This window comes from Sinocyclocheilus rhinocerous, unplaced genomic scaffold, assembly GCF_001515625.1.
Source record: "Sinocyclocheilus rhinocerous isolate Xijiao unplaced genomic scaffold, SAMN03320098_v1.1 scaffold604, whole genome shotgun sequence".
NCBI lineage: Eukaryota > Metazoa > Chordata > Actinopteri > Cypriniformes > Cyprinidae > Sinocyclocheilus > Sinocyclocheilus rhinocerous.
This window is the reverse complement of record NW_015658518.1, coordinates 1,046,512-1,064,880: the sequence shown is the minus strand read 5'-3', so window position 1 is coordinate 1,064,880 and position 18,369 is coordinate 1,046,512. Positions and strand designations below refer to the sequence as shown.

The 18,369-nt window shown below is 37.6% G+C and overlaps 1 protein-coding gene across 2 annotated transcripts in view; it reads left to right on the top strand.

The window, feature by feature from the left end:
- Positions 1 to 18,369, top strand: part of LOC107722467 (homeodomain-interacting protein kinase 2-like) — a 122,829-nt gene that overhangs the window by 13,332 nt on the left and 91,128 nt on the right. For both annotated transcript variants that reach the window (XM_016530822.1, XM_016530821.1), the window contains exon 2: positions 14,480 to 15,620. In XM_016530822.1, coding sequence (XP_016386308.1) covers positions 14,480 to 15,620 — 1,141 coding nt within the window. The remainder of the gene's footprint in view (positions 1 to 14,479; positions 15,621 to 18,369) is intronic.

The following is an 18,369-nucleotide window of genomic DNA, read 5'->3' as shown; positions in this document are numbered from 1 at the left end:
CATGCTGAAGAGAAAGCAGGGAACGGGTGGGTTGAATGCTTATCGCAATCAGACACATGGACAGTGTGTGTGTGTGTGTGTGTGTGTGTTTGTCAGACCTTCACTGGTGTCAGTGCTGATCCTCTTCTACAGCCCTGCTCTCCTCCAGCCAGCCAGCGCTCAAAAACAAACATGTTTTGGAAACAGCTCGCCATTGGCTGCCAGGAAGGCTGATCGGGTCTGACTGGTTCCTTAGCACTTCAGTATGATCTGATCCTGAGAGACGCCCCTGCTCAGATATATTTTAATGTGTGTTTGATAATGTGTCGGAGGATCTCAGAAGGTTACGTCTCCATGTGTTTGCCCAAGCATGAAACTAATGACAGAGCCGTCATAGATATACCTATTAGCGTAATGGATTCCACAGCACTACAGGGCCTCCCATATAATGTATGCAAAGAGCCACACGAGGAAGATATGACACAAACATTACTGTGTGTTCTGTCTTGGGTGTTTGTGTCATTTTGTATTCCTTATACAGTATATTTTCTCCAATGAAATGTGGGTTTTCTAGTCAACTGATTGGTCTTAAGGAACATAACATTTACATTTTAAAAGCTTTCCATCCATCCATTCTTCAAACCACTTAGTTAGTGACTGGTTTTAATCGACTAAGGATTTGATATTTTGGGGTTTTTCTCATTTTAAGTTCTTAGTTTTTAGGCAGAGCATGTTGTTGTCTGGATTTTACTTTTTAGGATTTGAGTCACATGACAGTAATAGGGCCTTTCGCACCGCTTTAGTTCCAGAACTAAATGTACAGTACTAAAGTACTGGGACGATTTTGCGCGAACTATTTCCCAGTACCATTTAAAGGGTTGCAGTCGCACCGAGAGTGTGTACTAAGAAGTGACGTAAGCCGGTCGACAGCGTCGTCATTTGTGCGCGGCGTTCAACAACAGAAACAAAGAACAACATTAACAACAGGAGTCGACAGCGACGTCATTTGTGCGCGGCGTTCAACAACAGAAACAAAGAACAACATTAACTACAGGAGGATGGAGGACGCTGTGATCGGAGCTGTGTTTTTCTTGTGTCTCGTGGTTTTCACAATAATGGACATGGAAAGAATTTTTGGATTATCTGGTAGAAGTGCAGCAATGAATTTTACTGATTTTAATACTTTTAAAACGATTGATTAATAAAGCAGAGAAGTTGAGGAAAAGCCCAGAAGTTATTAAGAGACACAATAAATAAAATAATTTTATTATGATTTATATCTCAACTGGAATGATTGCTTTAAAAAATTATAAATAAATTTGCAGGACCAAAAATAGTTCCCTTGAAGAATCACCAATATGTATGTGTATTTATTCAGCTCTTTTGAAGGTAATTAAAGAACAACATGTAAAAGCCATTCTTTAGCTTTTATCATTTAATTTGTCTTCATATAAAGGTCATAAAGGGAATAAAAAATTATAGCCCATGCATAAACTCATTTATCATCTTATAGCCAAAACCAATTAATTGGCCTAGACAGACTCTGATGGAGTCACAGATGACATTATTTTTAAACTTATTGTTGTGCACTCTCTGTGTGTGTGTACGTGTTCCTGTTTTGTTCTTTTGTTCTGTCCAAGCCTGGAATTCCATTCTTGCCTCCCCAGAAAATGTCAGCCCATTCAGTAATCAGATTACTCATAGTTTATGGCTTTTGCCGAGGTATTAATATGTTGTATATGTTGTTCACTTATCACTACCGTCAGTGGCTGGCAGGACTCCAGGCTTTGTTTATGGAGCTCTCAGCACCGCTGGTCTACAGAACATCATTTGTGACTCAAAGTCAACATGAAACTGTGTTCACAAACCATTTAACTCCTGTAATGTGATGTATGATGAATGAAAAAAGATGTAGAACAGGACTTGACTTTATTCATCAGGAATTGATTGGATTGTGTGTCTGTGATGTGATTTGAATGATGGGGTTTAAAACATAACTTGGTACCTTTTGGAAAAAGGCGAATAGTTAATATTAAGACCAGGAATGTAAATAATTTTGATTTCATGTTGACTTAAAGGGATAGCTCACCCCAAAATGATTTTTTTTTCATCATTTGCTCTCATGTTGTTCAGAACCTGTACAGTGTTTCCCACAGACTTACACACTATGTGTGGCGGCACTTCCCCTGGGGGAAATATATATGTATATAATGTAAATATAAAACAGCAGACGTGCTTATTGTAAGTGCAAATTCACTCTCTGCCAGCAGGAGGCGCTTTAAGAGCGGCAGAAACAGCGGTTTCCCCGGTAACGGCTGTAATCAAAGCCGCGCTGGGCTCATGAACGCTACTTTATCAGGCATTATAGGAAAGATTAAATGAAAATGACATCAAAACTTTTCTGAAGACAATCGCTTCCCTTCAAAAAAGATACATTTATATAAAAACACCCGTGCCGCGTTTTGATTTTGAAATGTGCAGTGCTCATGGTATTCAACGAAGTCAAATCATTTTGGAAAATCTATTTGTGGCGGTCAGTGTTGATATTGTGGCAGGCCGCCACAAATAAGTCAATGTATGGGAAACCCTGCTGTATGAATTTCTTTCTTCTGTTGAACACAAAAGAAGATATTCTCAAGAATGTTGGTTGCCAAACAGTTGCCGGTAGCCATTGATTGCTATAGTATTTTTTTCCCCTTCTATGGAAGTCAATGGCTACCAGCAAATGTTTGGTTACCGACATTCTTCAAAAACCTTCTTTTGTGTTCAACAGAAAGAAAGTAACACATACAGGTTTGGAACAACATGAGGGAGTGTAAATGAAGATTTTAAATTTTTGGGTGAACTATCCCTTTAAAGGGATCATATTATACACTTTTGTACAATTATTTATAAATTTTCCCCCCTTATCATGTTAGTCTTTTTTTGTATCAAAAACAGTCATACACTGAAAAAAGAAACTTAGAAATGGTTAATACATTTGACAAACAATTACAAAGAAATGGAAAGCAACACATTGAATCAAACATTACATTTCAAAGTAGAAAAACTGAAATAGTATAATTTTTGTGAAACACTTTTATTTACAGTACAGCTTCGAAAAATCCTTTTTTTTGTGTGTAATTTAGTTTTACGTGACTATTTTCCTTCTCTGTGAACATTAAGATTAAACAGGCTCTTTTTCTACTGTACCTTTAAGACTTCTCTATGTAAATAACCTCCATTATGATTGTCTAACGTCAATGTACCAACATAGTTCTATAAGACTAAATACTGAATTGGCGTTGTTAAGTAAACCTGGATTAACATGTTACTTGAATATGACTCTGAATGAATTGTTTTGAGTTTTTAGTCAGAGCGGACAGGAGAATGTATTTTGTTGTTATGTAATCCTGTTTTCCATGATATGTTCCCTTAGTTTTAGTCCCTTAGTTCTTCCCATCATTCCATACAAGTTTGCGCCGTAGGGTTATAAAGGTCGACGACACACACACACACACACACTCTTTCTCCCCGGACTGTGATGTATTTGCAGGAAGAACCAGTCATAATGTATCCTGAAGAGCTGGCCTGTGAGGACTTTGGCTTATTAGTCGTGTCTGTTTATCTCTGGTATTCTCCAGAACCGTCATTTGTGTAAAGATTATACTTGACGGAAAACACAAACTGAACCGGCGAATGACAGATGTTCAGAATTCCAGAAAATCACACAGTGTTGAAATAACACAAAAGAGCAAATGCTTTCATGAACTGCTGCTTTCTCTTTAAGGAGCACACAATGCTATATTCACTTTGATAACACTTGAATTCAAAATGAGCTTCTTTTGTTAATTTCGAGGCCGCTTTGAACTTGTTTTGTGGTTAAGAACAGTTGTTTTGTCAGGGTAGAGAATCACTTTAGTCATTGGGGCGCCACATTTATCCGTGCTTTGAGCGCCTCAACTGCAGGATGTTCTCTGCATGTGTGTGTGTGTGTTGTCTGCTCTCGGTGTGTGAATCTTGTTTCATCTGTGCCTGGCTTGGCTTTGTGGTTAGACTCTGGCATGTTGCTCAGGTCTTGTTCTTTTGAAGTGCCAACAGTGCAGCAAAAACCTGCAAAACATACTTTCGCAAGAACCCCGGCACACATACACACCGCGACAGACGACGAAATAACTCATGGTTTGTTATTGTACCTCAGAGATTCCAATCAAGAGTGCCAAATAAAATAAACCAAACCTTTAATCAACATAATGAAAGCATTATAAATTTTTCTTGTCACTGTTTTATTAGTGGGACTGGCGAATGCTAGTGGGAGGCTGCAGGAGTGTATCGATGTTGTGTTACTGTAATAGTCTGATAACAGGGCTGTACAAGTTGCTTCTTTTATCGGGTGTTTGTCCTTAAACAGCCGTCATCTTAGTTTTAATGCTCTCGAAGTGGAGTCCGATTTAGTCAGCTGGTCCTGAAGCATTAAAGTGGCTACTGTGAGCTCCCTTCTGCACTTCAAAAAGGGCATTATTTTAAGTCTGTTCTGTTGCTAATAATATTGTGGGGGAGTCCTCATTATTATAGTAGTAGTAATATTATTTTTTAGTATTGATTATTATTTTATTTTTATTGTATTTATTATATATTTATTTTTATAATTTTTTAAATATATATATAAATATTAATTTTAGTTTACATTTTTATGGTTTTATTACTTTTAATATTTATTATATTTATTACTATTCTTAGTAGCAGTAGTATTTGACTTTATTTTATTATATATAATTTTATTTATTTATTTTACTTTTTAATATTTATTATTATTATTATTAATAATAGTATTAATAGTAGTAGTAATATTTAAATTGATTATTGGCTATTTATTTATTATTTAATTATAATATTACAAACTGTTATGTGTCACTGACTGGAAGTAGTAGAAGTATTGAATTTTTTAATTATTTTATTGTTGATATATTGTTGATTTTTGTTATTTTTCTACTTACTGTTGAAACTAACTATTTGTATTATTATTGGAAATAGTAGTATTAATGTAGCATTGCTTTTTATTTATTATTCTGTTTATATCTTTTTTTATTATATTTTTACTAAAGGTTATGTTTTACTGATGTTGTTAGTAGTAGTATTTTATTTGATTTAATATGTATTATTAAAATGTATTATTTATATTTATTTATAATTTTATTGATTATATTTTTCTAGCTGTTATATTTTGTTTTACTTATATTTTAATTTATTATTTGATCATTTTCATTAGATTTTTTTTTATTATTACCTTAAGTTTTACTGGCTAAAATCTAAATATTAAACTTGTTGCTTTGAGAGAACTATGCAAAGAAATAATGAAGGTTCATTTCAGGTTTCTCTGAAGACACTTGGTAAACGCAGTTATCTTGCGCACTCACATGATGCTCTTTCCATATGTCATCTATAGCCCCTTCTAAACATATGGCTTCCTCTATTCTCACACACAGTCTTGATAAGCAGTCACTAACAGGCTGGTTGGAGAGGTCACAAAGCCTGTGTGTGACAGTGTGTGATGTTTGTTTGTCTTCGTCAGAACACATGTCAATGGCTTTAGCTGCTGTCTGCCCTGCTCAACTAACACCTCACTAAATATCACACAAACACCCCACTAATGGGTCACATTAGGGTGAACTTTGCACGTGTGCGTCCATGTTACCGCTTCATTCTGTGCCATCCATATCCATCTCACCCAGAAGGGACGTTTTATTGCTCAGAGGTTACTCTTTCAGAGCTCAAGATTCCTGCTGGAGGTTTCAGATGTTTCTCCTGAAATTTTTTAGAAAACGTACAGTAAGAGTATAGAGTAGCACTATAAAATTAAGATTTTGCTTAGAAATATATGAAATTCTTATGGAAATGTCTGATTTGTGATTGAAATTGTTGGTATCTTGGAAAATATGTGCACAGTTTGAGATGTTGAGATCTGTATGGAAGCTTGTTGTGTCTGCCATGGGATAAAATCTAAATGCAATTGGGAGTTCCTCTCAGAATTCTCACAATTCCAAGTTTATATCTCACAATTCTGACTTTTTTTTCTCAAAACTGTGAGAAATATAAGTCAGAATTCTGAGTATATACCGTATTGTCCCGAATATAAGACGATATTTTTTTCTTGGAAATACATCTGAAAAAACGCGGTCGTCTTATATTCAGGGTCTAGACTTTGACATGTCAATAATACACCCACAACACTAGGTGGCGCCAAATACGCATAAAACGAGTGTGCCATGAAATACATAATGTAATGCGTGTTGTAAAGATCGCGAGTAAAAACAAAAGAAAAAGAAAACCTTACAGCTGCATGAGTCGTGACTGTCACGTTAGCATGATGGCACCAAACTCCCTTTGTGATTTTAAAACGTAAGACAGTACCCAGATTTGAAGACTACAGTAAGATTTAACTTCTACTGTTAATAAGATTTTGGAAGGCTACTATTAGATGGATAGCCTAAATGTCCTAAATCAGATGGGCTACCTGTTTTTTTTTTATTTTTATGGTGTATCAGAAAGTGTATATTTTGTAAATGTGATTGTTGGTACATTTTACCAGTTTTTACCATACTTTCAAAACAAAAATTAAAATAGGAAAAATATGCAATATGAAAATAATTGAAGACAAAATGTGTTTTACTGAGAAAAAACAAGATTTGGTTTTTAAAAAGCCTTTTTCCAAAAGGTACATCTGGAAAAAGGGGGGGTCGTCTTATAATCAGGGTCGTCTTATATTCGGGCCAATACGGTATATTCCACAAGTTTGACTTTACATTTCTGAGTTTAAAAAAAAAAGTAAAAATTGTCAGATAAAAAGTTGCAATTGCCTTTTTTATTTTCATTCTGTGGCAGAATTGCACAATTCTGGGAAAAAAGTTGGATTTGAGAGATAAAATCTCAGGAATGCGATAAAGTCTAAATGTTTTGCAATTCAAACTTTTTTCTCAAAATTGAAAAAAAAAATTTGTTTAGAATTGTGATATTTAAACTACTATAAGATTTGCGGGATGTAAACTTAGAATTGTGAGAAAGAAAGAATACTGAGACTATATCTCACAATGCAGGCTTTTTCCCCTCAGAATTGTGATATTTAAACTCAGAATTGCGAGATGTAAAATTGGAATTGTGATACTCAAAATATTTTGGTTTTCTCGGAATTGTGACAAAATGTCAGAATTGCGATATTTAAACTAAGATTTGCAATATGTAAACTTAGAATTGTGAGCAGGAAAGTCAGAATACTGAGACTATATCTCGCAATTCAGGCTTTTTTTCCTCAGAATTGTGAGAAAAAATGTCAGAATTGCGAGATTTAAACTCAGAATTGCGAGATGTAAAATCAGAATTGTGAGAGTCTAAATCCTGAGTTTACATCTTGTAATTCTAACTAAAAAAATCTGAATTGTCAGCTAAAAAGTCGCAATGACCTTTTTTTATTTGTTTCGTGGTGGAAACAGGCTTCCATAGATCTCTTCTGAAAATCTACGGGAGACCCATTTCACGAAAATCTCAGATGCATAAGACATAGCAAATAGTCAGTTTACACTCAGTTTAGTCTCAATGCTATCTTTTAGAGATCAGAATTGTGAAATTTTGTTTCCAAATGGGCAGGTTTGTGCCAGGTGTAAGCGAGCAGCTTGCGTTCGCATGCACATATGCATGTGATTCACGAACTCCGTAATAGCGCTCATCTAGTCAAACATTAGCACTAAGTGGTAATGCTTTATGTTGTGCTCGTGTGCATCTAGCTGCCTCTCTGTTACATTCCATAAATAGGTTTGGATGTGATCGCTAAATGAGGACTGGGTGGTCAATATCCTGCAGCATCTGCTGTTTGTGTGAGCGTCTCTCTCTCTCTCTGGAGGTCTCGTGGTTTGAGGAGATGAGCAAAACCAGTGAGCTCCACATGCAAACCAGCGAACACATCCAGGCCGAGAAATAAACAGCCTAAGAAATGCTCCTGTGAGCCGCGTGTCTCGTTTCCTGCTGGCACTCTTCCCATCTTCACACACTGTGTGCTCCCAGCCTCTCAGAGCTCTCTGAAGTGCACTGACCCTGCTCTGCTCTGCAGGTGAGAGATACACCGTGTCTTGAATAGAGACAATAGCCAGAGGTTTCCTGCTCTCACTTTCCATGGAGCTACTGGGTTTCATTAGACGAGACTGAGAGAGAAGGGAGTGGATGCTAGTTAGATTTGGGAGTAAGTAGATATTTTTATTTATTTGTTTGTTTTATTTTAGTATGATACCGATATAATTTAAAATCAATATTCATATTTACTTATTTTTAAATCAACAAAAATTTACTTAAATGTATTCATATTCAAATTATTGGTTAATTATACTTATTAATTTCATATTCATATTTTATATTTTGTAAATATTTTTAAATGACAGAAATTGTTAAAAAGTAGCATATTAGTGATAGATGGAATTGTGATTTTTGCATGGTGTATTACTTTAGTATTACCTATATATAATAGTATTTATTAATATTTTGAATGAGCTTTTTTTGTTTTATTTTCAGTTTTAGTAATTTTTTAATGTGCTTTTCATTTTTATTACTTTGTGTGTATATCTATTTTTATACATGCATGCATATTATTATTATTATTATTATTATTATTATATTTAGTACTTTTAATACTTCAACTTTTATTTGTTTATTTCAAAGTTTCATTTTCTACGTTTTTTTAAGCTTATGTTTTTAGCATATTATTTATATATTATTTCAGCTTTATTTTATTTTTAAGTTGTAAACACGACCATGAAAAGAACAAAATTAATGAAAAAATACAGAATAGATAACTTGGGGTATGACTCTCTTCTCTTGGGCAAGTAAGCAATCACCTAGCAACCACCCATAACACCCTAGCAACCGCATAGCAAACATGCTAAAACCACTCAGAACACCATGTGCTTCTTAACTCGTTTGTCTTTGTTTTGTCTGATTATTTTTCTTAATTTATGTACATTGTTTTTCACAAATTTCTGCTAATGTGAATATAAGTGTACAATTAATTGTTATGCCAGAAAAGTACACACACACACAGACAAACAATGTCTGAAGATAGGAGATGAAAGGAGAACAAAAGAAGAAGTGATGTGCAGGGGGAGGTCAGCAGAGAGACTTTTTGATTGCAAGAGTGTCGGGAGACGGCAGAGGGGATAGAGTGGCAAAATAAATGTAGGATTGGAGAGCTGGAAAAGATCAGTCCAGACCTGGAGAAACAAGATACCAGGAGAGCTAACAAATGACTAGATCTCACAGAAAGCCAGGTAGTAAAGGACTTGAAAGGAAGAAACAAGTACAAACAATGTTTTTTTTTTTTTTGAAGAGACGCAAGGAAAGGAGAAAATCTCCTAGGCTTCCTGTGCTTCCTCCCCCCTGATGGTATGCTACAGTGGGCATCGCTCGGAGCCATGGGGGATAATGCTTTGTCTAGACAAGCGGAGGTCAATTCATTAACCACTGACTTCTTCCCTGGACAATTTTCCCAAATGCCTCTGTCCTGGATCAAGCAGAGGAGACAAAGCAAACCTCTGCAGGACACGGTCCTTTGTTTGCGTTTAACCCTTTAGCCTGTGAGCAGCCAGATATGTTATAAGAATTATAAATCCTCACATTTCCATGTACTTTCTCCATAAAAGAGTAAACAAGCTTGTATTTAAAGGTATAGTTCACCCCAAAATTAACATTTTTGTCATCATTTACTCGCCCTCAGGTCTTTCCAAACCTGTATGAGTATCTTTCTTATGTTGAACATAAAAGAAGATATTCTGAAAAATGCTGGCAATCAAACAGTTGTTGGTCCCATTGATTTCCATAGTATCTCTTTCCCCTTTCTTCAAAATATCTTCTTTTGTGTTCAACATAAGAAAGAAACTCCTACCGGTTTGGAACCACATGAGGGCTGATCTCCTCATTCCTTAAAAAAGTTGATTATCCAACCTTGGACAAAATGTAGTAATAGCTGATCCTGTAATAAACTGACTATTAGCATTTCAACACGTTGCTTGTATAGGGCAGATGAATAGCTCTTTGGTATGCTCTGTGGCAGTGCATTAAACCGGCCCGCTCTGTGAGAGGTATGCTGAAAGCTGGCTGGCACTGTGAAAAGCATTCCAGCATTGTAAATATGAAACAATGGAGCAGACTGGTTGTATTCTCACTGCAGAGTTCAGAAATTCAAGTAAACGTCACCCGTTGAGTTTGTGTGAGGTTTTTCTGTGATATCAGTACATAAACATAATTCTCGGGTCGGTAGTCGACTCGAGGCTGTAAACGCTTGGACTGCTCTCCTGAGGTTTTAATGGGAATGCATTGTCGTTTGAAGATAGCATTCTGACCATTTGAACTCTCTTTAAATTGAATTACCACAGAGTGAGTTTGGTTAACAACACGTCTCTGTTCACAACCGCTTTGTGCAAAATTCAGAACTGAAGAATTGGCTCCCTTTCAATTATTGTATATAAATATATAAACTAAATGCAAACAATTTTTTTTATATCCGTCTGTCATTTGATCTATCTATCTATCGTTCTATCGTTCTATCTATCGTTCTGTCGTTCTATCGTTCTCTATCGTTCTGTCATTCTATCTATCCGTCTATCATTCTATCGTTTGTTCATTGTCATTCTATCTATCGTTATTCATTCTATCTATTATTCTAGCTATTCTATTGTCTATCTATTGTTCTGTTGTTCCATCTATTATTCCATCTGCCGTTCTGTCTATCTTTCTATCACTCAATCTATGGTTCTATAATGCTATCTATCATTCCATCTATCATTCTATCTCTTTCATTCGTACTAGTTATGTACCGTTCTATCATTTCATCTATCTATCTATCTATCTATCTATCTATCTGTCTATCTGTCTATCTGTCTGTCTGTCTGTCTATCATAATCATGATATCATAATAGCGATTTACCGTTCTTTTGTTCCATCTATTATTTTATTCTTTTGCTCTATCTATCATTTTATTCTTTTGCTCTATTCAAACTACTGGTTACTTTGAAACTACTTTCAAAGAAGGCTTTGTAAAGTGTAAACATTCAAGGTCTATCTTGGCAAACTTAGCTTTTATAGTCAGATGAATTTCTATGAATTTCCATTCATTTTAAATTAACGTCTTTACATTGAAGTTGCAATTTTGCTGTTACTGTTTGCAACCTTAATTCAAAAGCAGAAACTGATTGTGAATTTAAAAGCCATTCTCACTTCACTTCTGAATGGCACACAGCCCTAATTCAAAGTCAAGTTAGGACATCGACGTCCAGTTTGGTTCCTGTCATGTGACGTGTTCAGAGCATAACATGGTGAGACATAGACTGTAAGGTACTTGATAAGACCGGATTGGATTAAAACGCCAAAAACAAACATAATGGAGCCATGATGAGTTACATAGAGGAGTTGTTGCACAGTGGTAATCTGAACGTGTCTGCTGCCCGCGAGACTAGATTACCACTCATGTCTGACGCAAAGAATTCCAGGGATGTTCCATCTGATCAGCCGTTGCCGCGGGAGATTTATTACTTTCCAGACTCCATCCCCACCTCCGCCAAACACACATACTCACACATACAGAGCCACTGACCACGTACAAATTATTTTTAGCGTAAAGACCTGGCAAAGAAAATCGTAATCCAAGGAGTGACATCTGGCCTAGTAGTTTATGGGATTAACATGGGCCCTTGCTCCTAATAGCAATAGCGGATGTTCCTCATTACTTGCTCCATCAACAAATTGCCAGAAAAGTCCTATTTATTTTCAGTTAATATATACTGTATATAATTTTGTATATGGGTTCTGTGGTGAATAGATTATATATTTGGTATATTCAATATATTTGATATATTAAATGCAAAGATTATTGAAGCTGCAGTGCAAGCTGGTTTGGTTAATGCTATAGATGATGAATCGTGCATATGAGTGAGGGGACAGAAGGAGAAGATGGGAGTTTTTGCAGTGGGTGTGGTTGGTTTGAAGTCATGTGTGTGTGGGGCTGAGAATTGACTACTGATTGTTCTGGTTTTGTCTGTGAAGAATGTGGCGAAGTCATGTAATATAGGTTAGAGGGGATTTATGGTATCAAGGCTATTGGATATACAGTGTATATGCAGTATAGATTGTATGGTCAGCGTCTTTAGATGCTCAATCAACTTTTAAAGCCCAAGAATCCCTGGACTTTAGAGCTAAAGCCAGATAAATACTGAAATCATTTAGTGGTGTAGTCAAATGTTAGAGGTGGAAGGAGAAAAGAGAGTTTGAAAAGTGAAAGAAAATGGAGAAGCAGGAAGGTAATTTTGAAACTGTAACTATCAGGAGTCATAACAATGATGAATTGTTCATGTAAAGTTTCCTCTGTATGTTTCCTGTCTTGGGAATTTTGTTGCATCAAGGAATTCCTCAAACCAAATGAGATTCATTATCTGCTTGTAAGATGAGACCACAAAGGAAAAAAAGTAATTATTCTAATAGAGATTTATTTTGTATGGAAGGCATCGAAGGAGATCCATTGTATATTTAACATCCTCGGGCGGAGAGGGATAGAGATTATTCTAGAAGGCTCTGGTTGTGCTGTCAAGCTAGACGATTAGTGAGAAATGTTGCTCTCCCTCATGTCATTCCAAACCTTTTTGCTGTTATTTTTTTCCATGGAACATAGAAGTTTTTACAATGACAGTTTATAGTAAACACTGTGGTACCAAAAAGGTCAAAAAGCATCATAAAAAGGAGTCCATGAGTCTTCAGAAGCCATATGATATCTCTGTGTGGGGAACAGTTTTAAATTTAAAGAGACAGTTCACCCAAAACTGAAAATTCTGTCACTGTTTACTCACCCTTGTCCAAAACAACATTAGACACCATTGGATCTTTTTTTTTTTTGTTCAACACTTCAAAATATCTTCAGAAATAGTTATACATGTTTGAAACAACATGTGAGTAAATGACACAACTTTAGTCATAGCAACTGTCCCTTTAAGTTGTTATTTGCTGAAAATCTATACTTTATTATTGCTCACAAATCTACTTTTATGATACTTTTATGGTGCTTTTTTTTGTGAATGAACTATATATAAAAAAGCTGCATGTCGATTCTTCTTAAAATTTTCTTTGTATTTTCCACTTAAAATACAGGTTTCAAAATGACATTTTTCAGTTGAACTAATTCCAAATATTATATAACACTTAATATAATAGTACATAAATCACCTCTCATTGCATCCACTCATAAATCTTCATGTCAATCACTCAGGACTGTGAGAGAATGTGAGAACACGTTGAAGGTTTTAAAACACTGCATGTATATTTTTGTGTCCTAGAGATCACAAAGGATCTTACATAGGCAGATTGTCATAATTGAGACGTTCTGCCACAGGAATGCAATAAAAAGAATCATGCATTACAGAAGCAGTTTAGGTGTGAACTGATATGCATGTGTGGCGAGAAACGCTGAGCTAATTCAGGGCACTTTGTAGATTCTGTAAATAGTGCATTACAGCATGCTCTGCATGTAATCCTCTCAGTACTGTAGTCATTATTTTATCACTACAAACAGTGCCGTTCGTGAGGACTATTTCTGGACCGTTGTTTGCTTGGAGAAATGTTGTCTGTGCTGAAGCACAGAGAGTTCCTGCTCAGTTCTGCTTATGTTGTTTTGTTTTGAGGATCTGATGTTGAGATGTTATTCAGATGTTTCAGGTTCAAGCACTTTTTCTATTTCAAATGCCTCTGGAAAAGTGATGTGCATCTCCCTGAGGTAAACGTTGCAATGTGTTGCATCCATGGGCTACATTTTTTTTCTTTTTGGAAATTGCAATCATTCCTTGAGACTCACGCAAATGGCCCTAGGTTTGACATGGACTCTGCCTTTGTGGTGGTCCTCACATAGCTCATTGTTTTTACAGAAATCCTGGGGGGCCAGTAAAGAATCAATATTTTCTATTCATGCATTAATATTGCATTTTGGGCCAGTTCAATTCAGATTTGCACTGTGCGGATAGTAGGAAAGTGGCTTTTCTATTTGAGGAGGTCCCAAAAGGAGGTTTCTGGAACTTCTGGAAACATTTTTCAACAAATTTGTCAAGGTTAGACTCCAAAAAAGAGATTTTGCTAGATTTGCAACAGGAGCAGTCAAGCCATGAACATTATAATACACATATAATACACATACGAAAAATACACATATTTTTCTCACCACATGGATTCAGTTTATGTAGAAATATTCATAAATATATAGGGTGAAATCAGTCCAGGTGTTGCCCCGAAGCTGACTCTGTCAGCTTTAGTTTCAAGTCTGAACACTGCTGAGCAATCAAAGAAAAAGTGTGCAAGGTATTTGTACAGCGGCTATTTTATAAGTTAGCATCTGGACTCTGACTCTATTAAACTGGCCTGCCATGACCTGTAGGATTTTTATTTAAAGCGTATACTCGAGTTTCAGTCCAAGTTTCACATTCCCTCTCTCGCTCTCGCTCTTCCTCAGGTATGGCCTCGCAAGTGCAAGTCTTCTCCCCTCACACTCTCCAGTCAAGTGCCTTCTTTAGCGTGAAGAAACTGAAGGTGGAGCAAAGTTGCAACTGGGATATGACAGGGTACGGCACGCACAGCAAGGTCTACAGTCAGAACAGCAAGCAGAGTGTCTCAGTCGCCCCAGTGGGCATCAACGCCGCCAGTCTTCAGGTCTCCAACTCTTCCCTGTCCTGCGAACAGGCCCTCCTCTTCCCGGCCGGCTCGGGGCACATCGTAGTGGCCTCGGCTAGCAGCACGTCTGGGGTGGCTGGTCAACTGTTAGGCAGCACCAGGAGTAGTGGAAGCGGCAGCGGAGGCCACAACCTGACGCGCCGCAGCACCGTCAGTCTGCTGGACACGTACCAGCGATGCGGGCTTAAGAGGAAAAGCGAGGAGCTGGACAACAACAACGGCAGTGGAAGCAGCGTGCACGTGGTCGAGGAGCAGCAACTGCCCGCACCCATGATCCAGAACAACACGCAGAGTGGGGCCACCGTCGCGACTGCGACAGCCTCCACCACAGCCACATCCAAGAACAGCGGCGCCAACAGCGAAGGCGACTACCAGCTCTTGCAGCACGAGGTGCTTTGCTCCATGACCAACACCTATGAGGTGCTGGAGTTCCTGGGTCGAGGGACGTTCGGGCAGGTGGTGAAGTGCTGGAAACGCGGCACCAGCGAGATCGTGGCCATCAAGATCCTCAAGAACCACCCTTCGTATGCGCGGCAGGGCCAGATCGAGGTGAGCATACTGGCGCGGCTGAGCACGGAGAGCGCGGACGACTACAACTTTGTTCGAGCGTACGAGTGCTTCCAGCACAAGAACCACACGTGCCTGGTCTTCGAGATGTTGGAGCAGAACCTGTACGACTTCCTCAAGCAGAACAAGTTCAGCCCGTTGCCGCTCAAGTACATCCGACCCATCCTGCAGCAGGTGGCCACTGCCCTCATGAAGCTCAAGAGCCTCGGACTGATCCACGCTGACTTGAAACCTGAGAACATCATGCTTGTAGACCCAGCCCGCCAACCCTACAGGGTCAAGGTCATTGACTTCGGCTCTGCTAGTCACGTCTCCAAAGCAGTGTGCTCTACCTATCTGCAGTCCAGATACTACAGGTAAGGCGCTAAAGTTGTCATGCCCTTTGTTGGAATTTGCTCCTCTTGTTCACTTTTAGATTTTCAAGATTCCTGTACTTCGATAGTACAACCTTTTTTTCTTGCAGGTGTGTAGCATAAATACATTTGTGGATTAATTGCTTCCGCCATCTTGAAATTGTTCTGTACTTTGACATAGATGACAAAAAATGACTTAATTGGTTTTTAATTAGTCCTTTTGACTTGTTTTGCAGTAAAGTGTACTTGAGAAGCAACAATACATAAGGTATTAAAACTTGTTTTGTATCCTGGATAAGAGTGGATTTTGTCTTGTTACATATTCACGAGAGAGTTCACCAAAAAAAAAGAAAATTCTGTCATTAATTACTCACCCTCATGTCGTTCCAAACCCGTAAGACCTTCATTCATCTTCGGAACACAAATTAAGATATTTTTTGATGAAATCCGAGAGCTTTCTGACCCTGCATAGACATCAGTGCAACTGATACGTTCAAGACCCAGAAAGGTAGTAAGGACATTGTTAAAATAGTCCATGTGACATCAGTGGTTCAACCATAATTTTATGAAGCTATGAGAATACTTTTTTATGCTGTCTATGCAGGGTTAGAATGCTCTCGGATTTAATAAAAAATATCTTAATTTGTGTTCCGAAGATGAATGAAGGTCTTACGGGTTTGGAACGACATGAGGGTGAGTAATTAATGACAGAATTTTCATTTTTGGGTGAACTATCCCTTTAACTGGTTTATACTTTAAAAACACCTTTATAAAAATATTTACTCTTATGATACCTTATGTAGTGTGTTACTTGTCAAGTAATAGTATCTTGTTTCAAGATTTTTTTTATATTTTACCTTAGAAACAAGATATTTTACCTTAGAAAAAATACTCATTAAGAGTAGGATTTTTTGCAGAGTAGAATGTATTAACAACAACTGTGAAAATTATTTACTCTGGCTTTGTTAAATAAGTAAAGTTTAACCCACAGAACTAAATTTGTGGTGTCTGTATCTAGGGTTGCAAAGGGGTGGAAAATTGCCGGAAACTTTCCAAAAATCCCTGGAATATTCCAAAAAAATCCTGGAAAGTTTCCAAAATTTCTGTAATGTGTCCCAAATCTACTGGAAATTTTCCACCTTTTTGCAACCCTATCTGTATCACTCAGAGTGTCCCGTCTTGCAATTTCCCATCATTTTTATACTTACCTTTTAAAATCTGATGGCTCCCATGGCCTTATGGCATACCAACCGAGTCTACTTGTAAAAAAATATATATATATCCTATTCTTAGTGAGTATTTTTGTCTAAATTATAGTTATGCTGCTGTTTGCAAACTCTGTAGTAAGGAAATGTGAACATATTCAGTTTTTTTTTTCTTAGTGTTGTGTATGTTAAAAATCCCCAGAACTTCCTCAACACGTGCGTTTAGATGGATTCATAAAATTCAATGGCTTTCTGAGAACCTGCTTCCTTATCTTATTTAATGTGATAAAACACATGTTGAGTTCTGCTTTGAAGATTAAAATAGTACGTTTACTGTGTTTTACAGCATGGTACAGCTTCATTGTGGCAGTACCTGGGAGATATTTGCAGCTGTTTTTATTTTTTCCCCCTTCCATACTTTCCTCCTAGTACAAAAAGCTATATATTGTGCTTATAAAAAACAGCCTACAGAAATGCAGCATCAAGTTGACTGTAAACAGGGGGTCAGTTTAATTTCGGTTCACTTCCCTCCTACCAACCCCAATCCAGCGCACTCATCGCTACTTACCATCTCCCAAGGGATGAAGATACGGGGTCACTGTCAGTTCCCCGGCAATACTTCCCTGTAATCCACACCAGAGTGCCAACATTAGAAACAGATGCCTCACTTGAAAGCTGCTTTTTTTTTCATTTACCTATAGCCGTGTTTGGGTTTCACAAGCCAGATTGGGCTGTTTTGTGCAGACTAAGACCTGGTTCACACAGAAGCTTGCTCTGTTGGGTTGCCTCGGGTAGGCTGAGGGTGGGTTAGGTTAGGTGTATGACCACACAGCCACCCCAAGAGAAATCAAACACGGGACTGAGTCAGTCCAAGTGCTGCAAGATGCGTTACGTTTAGGATGCCACCGGCATCATTACTAAATGAGGGTAGATAGGCTATCGTTTGAGTTTTGCAAATGCTTTGAGGCTTGAGTTGCAACTGGCCACTTGGTCATGTTTGGGAAATTGCTGAAGTGAGTGGAAACTATCAACAAGTGTGTCGGCTGCTTGGTTCTTTTATCCAAGTTGTGCTGATGTAATCGGTTTGTATGTAGGAAAAGATCAAAATAGACCGAAAACTGCATGCTTTTGGCTCAAGGTCACTGTAAATGAGTATTTAATTAATGTTCTGTCCCAGTTTGGTGGAGAAGATTTGCAGCAGGATGTTTAATCGCACACTGATTGTCTTTAGATCAACGGTGAAAGAAATACATCTGTTTAAGGAAAAGCAAGTATATTTCAACTGCCCATGTGCAGTAATTGAGTGTGCGTCAGTTTTTTGTCACTGAATTAAGATTGAGGTGATGAGTTAAGTGCAAAGAGTGGTACAGGAGCTGCTATTACTCCCGAGTTTTGTGTCCTTTTTCTTGTGGGAGTCCACATAGAAGAAGATCCCCTAATTTCCTCCCAGCTGGAACGAAGAGGGGGGAAAAGCTGACAATGAACATCAGAGTCACATCAGCCGTCAGCCTTGTACATCTGGAGCGAGAGAGAGCAAGAGAGAGAGA